This window comes from Sinocyclocheilus rhinocerous, unplaced genomic scaffold (genome assembly GCF_001515625.1).
Source record: "Sinocyclocheilus rhinocerous isolate Xijiao unplaced genomic scaffold, SAMN03320098_v1.1 scaffold921, whole genome shotgun sequence".
In the NCBI taxonomy this organism is placed as follows: Eukaryota; Metazoa; Chordata; class Actinopteri; order Cypriniformes; family Cyprinidae; genus Sinocyclocheilus; species Sinocyclocheilus rhinocerous.
The window spans coordinates 60,140-66,615 of record NW_015640057.1 but is presented as its reverse complement, the minus strand read 5'-3'; the positions used below and the strand labels follow the sequence as shown (position 1 = coordinate 66,615).

The 6,476-nt window shown below is 38.4% G+C and overlaps 1 protein-coding gene across 2 annotated transcripts in view; it reads right to left on the bottom strand.

Moving 5' to 3' along the window:
* The window catches only part of LOC107752457 (E3 ubiquitin-protein ligase AMFR-like), a 14,493-nt gene that overhangs the window by 4,826 nt on the left and 3,191 nt on the right, over positions 1–6,476 (bottom strand). For both annotated transcript variants that reach the window (XM_016568431.1, XM_016568429.1), the window contains 6 exons: positions 4,668–4,820; positions 4,489–4,529; positions 4,268–4,400; positions 2,881–3,014; positions 1,047–1,157; positions 775–965 (listed from right to left, as the gene is read on the bottom strand). In XM_016568431.1, coding sequence (XP_016423917.1) covers positions 775–965; positions 1,047–1,157; positions 2,881–3,014; positions 4,268–4,400; positions 4,489–4,529; positions 4,668–4,820 — 763 coding nt within the window. The remainder of the gene's footprint in view (positions 1–774; positions 966–1,046; positions 1,158–2,880; positions 3,015–4,267; positions 4,401–4,488; positions 4,530–4,667; positions 4,821–6,476) is intronic.

Genomic DNA, 6,476 nt, shown 5'->3' with positions numbered 1-6,476 from the left:
AGAACCGATCACCGGTGATCACCGCGAGATGCATGCCGGTTAGAAAAGTGTCCGACTTATCTGTATTCCTTGGCTTTTGGATGAAATGTATGTTTGTGTATGTTAATGTGTTTTGTATTGATTATGTGTTTGAGTCATTTCTTTTTATTCTCTTAATCTCTATATTTACTTATTTGTATATGTACAGCACTTTGGCATACACTAGCTGTTTTTAAATGTGCTATATAAATAAACTGACCTTGACCTTAAACTTAAAACTTAAACTTACATCTTATTATAATTTTCATATTTACTTTATTATTTTATTGTATTCATAAAATTGTATTTAATAAATTAGTTTTTCCTTATTTGAAAATTGATCTCTAACATAGCCAGATAGATAGATAGACAGACAGACAGACAGACAGACAGACAGACAGATAGATAGATAGATAGATAGATAGATAGATATTTTGTGCAGTCATGCAGTTTTGTATTTACTTTTTTTTTTTTACTATCCATATAAACAGGCTTTTTGCTACTGTACCAATAAGGCTTCAATAAGTAAATGTATGCTGCTATGATTGGCTAAACTTTGTTCAATGTTGTTTATCAGGGCGGATCAACTTGCTCAGCACTGAATGAGCATTATGTAAGTTAATGATAAGCATATGATAGTTGATAAGATTTTGGCAGAGACGTCTTAAACATGAAGATTTCTAAAGGAGCCACTGCTATAGCTAACTTTCAGTAAATGGTCTGGATTTTGTGTGAATATGTAAAGAAACGCCTCACCATCAAAGTGGAAGAAGTGGTTATGCTGGTTAAGGTGCGGTCGGGCCTCTGTTCCTGGTCCAGCAGCCAAGTTATCATCCAGCGGCTCCCTCTGGCCCTCCTCTCTCTCCCTCCCGCCTTCATTAATGTTCAGTGACATACGGCACGTGGGACAGGAGGTGTCCTGCTCCAGCCAAGAGCGCAGACAGGAACTGGACATAAACCATTAATGGTCAGATTAGCATTCAAATATTCCAGAACCAAAGTGCTGACAATAGCTGGTTATTGCTCACTTATGGAAAAGATGGCCACAGGGCAGCTTGCGTGCTGTAGTCATTGAATCCCAGCAGATGGCACAATCATCGTTATTAGCCAGCAGCTCATCAGGCGTTGCCACAGCAAACCTGCGCACAAGGAGAGGTGTTCATGTCAAGACACACGGTCTGGTTTTTATCAGCCAATGGAGCAGTCTGCTCACTTCTGATTCATAATCTACATTGAATAACACATTCAAACATGACATGAAGCAATACACATGAAGAATATGTTTAGAACTTTTTTGGCACTGTGGAAATTAAATATTTTCATGATAATTAAGTATATTTTAATAAATCAATAAGCCCCAAGTCCGCTTCGCGTCGTACCTAACAACGCCCCTTAGCTGTTATAAATTCACTGTAAACCACGGCTTCACGGGGCTTATTGCTTTTATAAAACGGTTATTCCATATACGTAGTAAGGTTTTACCAAATAAAACCGAGCAAATAAAGTGTAATGATATTAATAAAAACAGTATTCTTCCACCAAACAATGTAGCTCCTCAGAAACAGTTGTGGTTCCAACAAAGTGGTTGCTGAGCAACACACAGAAGTAAACAAAGGTGTATGTTGGTAGAGTAATTTACAACCGCTTCGAATGCGGCTCAGCCAATCAGAATCAAGGACCGGAACTCTCCGTTTTATAAACGATTATCTAATTTCAATATATTAAAAAAAAAGTTATCTAATATAGTAATGAAAATGATCCTGTCTGAACAATTTTTTTTTAATTAAAATCAGCATGAATTAAATATATTAAACAAATAGTAACATGATGTACAAGGGAACACACAAACAAACAAATAAATTGTTCATCTGTTTTGGGGGTTGGTAAGATTTTTTAATATAAATTTCTTATGCTCACCAATGCTGCATTTATTTGATCAAAAATACAGGGAAAAGCATGTGACTGAAATAAATTATATTCCAATTTTAAATGTGCATCTGATTACAGATAGCCTGGGATTACACAAGATTTGTATTTTAAAAGAGAACCAGTTCGAAGGAAGAATAATTTTCTTTTTGGGTTAAAATAATTTCTCAATATGAAATTCGAATGGTATGACAATTAGAGATTAGACTGTACAGAAATTGAAATCTACATACACACTATATACACAGTCATGTAATGCTGATGTTAACATTAACCATTTGAGAACAAAGTATAACAACAATAATAATAATTTACACGGTTTGATGTGATATGAGCTTACCGATCATTAGATTTAATCACCGCTGGAGCGTGATTTATTGTAATGCTATTTTTCCTCAGTTGGTCAGAACAAACGTGGCAGACTTGTTACTTGTTCAGATGACAATAACGCAATTGTTCAAATTGTGCAAATAACTGCAATTAAAGGTTTTCAAACAGAGATGGCGACAAAGAGGCAAAACTTACGGACTGCAGCTTTAAAATTTAGTGCAATTAATTAATTCTAGTATGCTGATTTGATGCTCTAGAAACATTATTATCAATGCTGATTATTATTGTAAAACAGTTTCAATATTTCTGTAGCAACCATGATACATTTGATTAAAAGAAAGAAAAAACAAATTCAGGAAAATACAACCTGGAGAATTAATCTCATTAACTATATTAATATAACCAAGTAGTCACACACATACAAAGCAGCTTATCAAAGGTAAAATCTCTTTTCAAAGTCCAGATGTGATATCCTGTGCAAACTTCTGGTTTCTAGCCACACGTTATCTACTTCAGCGACTTTACTTACCAGTTGTGCAATATAATTCACTGCCTGCAGGAATGCAGTTGTTTTATTAGTAAGTCTGAAAACATCAGGCTCCTCACCTGGACTCCATATTGTCAATAACACGCAAGTAGTTTTTATGGCGGCGAATTCTTCTCTGCACCTCGTGAAAGAGAAAGCGCAGCTGCATAAAGATCACAAGACTAGCCATGGACAACCAGATGTTCCCAAAGAGCTGCAAGGGAGTGAGAAACAACAATACATGATCATACAGATACTCTGAATTAGGGTTGTGCTGACAGACGAAAGTATCAGAGATATCACCTACAGCTGATGCCTTTGACGATAGCAAGACGATTATTATTATTATCAGGCTAGTAATACTGTCTAATTAATATTAGTAGGGCTTATTTGTTCCATTGTATTTCTTTTTCCGCGTTTTTACAGTGTGGTGCATTATAAGCAATCACACACGGTTCCGTTGAGTTTATGAATGCAGTGGCCAATCAGAGGCGTTCAGATGAGTCATCGATGAAACAGCAGTTTTGTTGTTTAGCTGTCGCGAATTCTCTCATCATAAACAACAAAGTGCAGATGTATGTGCGATGTAAGTAGACAGGCTTTATTCATCATACAATGTAGACAGCTTCACTGATTATACGGGAGTGTTTTTTAAAGTGCATAACCTCGCGCTAGACTGAAGTCAGCGATGTTCTTTGGTAATGTAAATGTTCTTTGCTCGCTTTCTGTTCGCTGCTGGTTGAATAACTGAGGACATGTAAGCTTTATAATTATAATAACTTACAGTGTTTCTATTACATTGCTATCATGTTAAATATAAATTAAGTCATTTTAAAAACATTAGGCTGCTTTTAGCCTTACGCTGGAGTTGGTTCACTTTCCGGCAATGAGACTAAGCAGATAAATAATTAAAGGCAGGGTATGTGATTTTTAAAAAACACTTTAGAACATTGGTTTTGCTTTGTTTCACAGAACTAATCGTTGCCTGGGTTGCGTACGTATATGTGGGGCGGAGCTATCAAAATAGGGGCAAGACCCTTTTGGGGTAGGGGCGTGTTTGTTTTGGTGATTTCAAATATCAACATTGGCTACCAGAAATCACTTACTCTGCCTTTAAACAAATCAGCACGATAATATCGTGTAACGCGATCTCACAGGCTGACGATTGAGCATATCGCCCAGCGCTACTCTGAATTATTCAAAAACTAATCTAAAGGTCAAACACAGACGTGAGAGGAGAAAGAAATCACGGGTGACACTTGTATTTACTTGAGGATGTTGGAGACTGATGGGCCACAAATCACATACCAAATCAAGGTCATAACTGTAAACAGCTGATCAGTGAATATTACGTTAGACTCAGGACTCTAATAAAAGTCAAATGAGTCCAATCAGGCCAGATTCATCCATCGCTATGGGCCACAGCCACGATAACCCTGTTTGTCCATTCTTGAGTATTTCTCTCACCAGCATATGGATGTGATGCATCAGGTCTAGGCAGAGGATGGCTAACTCCATGATGAAGTCTGTGTAGTAGATATGTGAGCTCTTGTTCTCCCAGGTTCCCTCATGGTTCAGGTCCCACAAGTGAATGGAATACCTGTAAATAACAGATCGAAACCTTCAGATTCATGCTTCTGCTCCCTCACAATGAAGAAACCTGACGGCGTTCTCCACAGGGCACGCACCGTATGATGACGTATCCTGTGCGCACTGTCACCAGCAAACACTGCAGGACAGGAGACAAGGTTTGGGGTTCATTCAGGATGCATTTGTCAAAAAGAGACGACCAAAATGCGGAATAACAAATGAGAGCAACCATTCTTCTCTTTACGGTCACTTAGAAAGGTTTGCAAAGTGCTCTTACCTCGGCTGCCATGAAAGTGACAGTGTGCATGCCTTGAAGATGCCCGACTAGAGCGCAGAGCACTGCTAGACCGCCACAGCACGCCAAAACAGACGCCAGCAGAGCCAACACTCGCACATGACTGCTCATCGGAGTAGTGGGAGAAAACGAGAGCTGCCACAGAGAATAACACAATATATACATACATGAATAAAGCAGCAGGGAAAAGTGGAGGAAGGAGAGAAGGACGGAGGGAGGGAAGGTAAATAAGGTAGGGAGTAAATAAAAAAGTAGGGAAGCAAGGAAGTGAATAAGAAGGAAAGGGAAGGAAGAGTAGAGGAAGGAGAAAACGAAGGAAGAAGGGAAGGAAGCAAAAAAGAAAAGAAGAAGAGAAATGAGCAAGTAAGTAGAGAAGGTAGCAGTAAATGCAACATAAAGGAGGGAAGGAAGGAAGGAAGGAAGGAAACATGACAGAAGCAAGCAAGGAAGGACGTACATAAAAGCAAACAAAGGAGAGAAAGGAATGAAGAAAGGAAATAAGAGGCGAGGAAGGAGAGGAAGCAGGAAAGAAAAACAGAAAATGCTGGGAGTAAATAAGAACGTAAAGGGAAGGAAGTAAAGAAGGAAACATGAAGGAAGTCAATAAAAAAGGCAAGGAAAGGGGGAAGGAAGTTAGGGAAATTAAATAGGGAAAGTAAATAAGGATGTAAGATAGGAAGCATGAATGGAAAAGGGAAAGAAGAAATCTAGCAAGAAAGGCAGTAAATAAGAACATAAGATAAAAGAGGGCAGGAAGTAAAGAAGGAAACATGAATGAAGCAAGGGGGAATAAATGAAAAAGTAAAGGAGGAAAGGAAGGAAGAAGAAAAGGAAGTAGGAAGGAAGAAATGAAGGAAAGATCGAAAGGAAAGAGACAGTAAATAAGGGAAAAACATTAAGGAAGTAAACAAGGAAGCAAGAAAGGAAGCGTGAATGAGAGAAAGAGAGAGGGAAAAGATGCCAGTAAGATGCACCAGATGGAAACGAGGAAGTAAATAAGAAAGGAAGAAGACTAGCATGAACGGAGGAGAGAAAGAAGGAAATCAGGATGGAAGAGAGCAGATAAGGAAGTGAAGGACGGAAACATGAAGGAAGTAAGAAAGGAAGCCGGCAAGGAAAGAAGGAAGGTAGGTAATTAAATCAACTAATATTTTGAGCCAAGAAAAACAAACATAAATGTCTTAAAGTCCCCCTGTAGTTAAAAATTGTATCCTTTAAAACTCATCTTTGATCATCAAAATTACATATTTAAATGTTTTTTCTTGTGAAAATAATTTTCTCATGCCTTAAAATAGCTTGAATGCAACTCTACACCCTTGCCTCATTTACTATACGCTGATCTATGAATATGCAAATTAGCCCCGCCTCCACTCAGTCACACACCAGCCAGCGCCTCCTGATCCACTAAATGAACTGAAGTAAACGCGATACAATGGAAATGGCAAGAGGAAATATTGGTTTAATTAAGCCATATGAACCAGAAATAAGCTGGTATGCTCAACGTAAGCAAGGAGACTGATGGCTAGCTTCGTGAGGCAACTATCTGTTTGCGCTGGTTCGTACACGGATAATGACTGATAAAACGTTTTTTACTAGCGGACAACTACGGTGTACGCGTGTGACGTGCGGATGTCAATGCGGGAGAGGTGCGTCTGACGCCGGGCTACTTTTACACTGCTGCCGCGGATTATTAATCAAGTTAACGGTTCTAAATACAAATAAATAAGCGCCAACAGCACATTCCATGGTGAAAATAGGGGGAAATATTAACAGTTAGCGAAACATCTACAG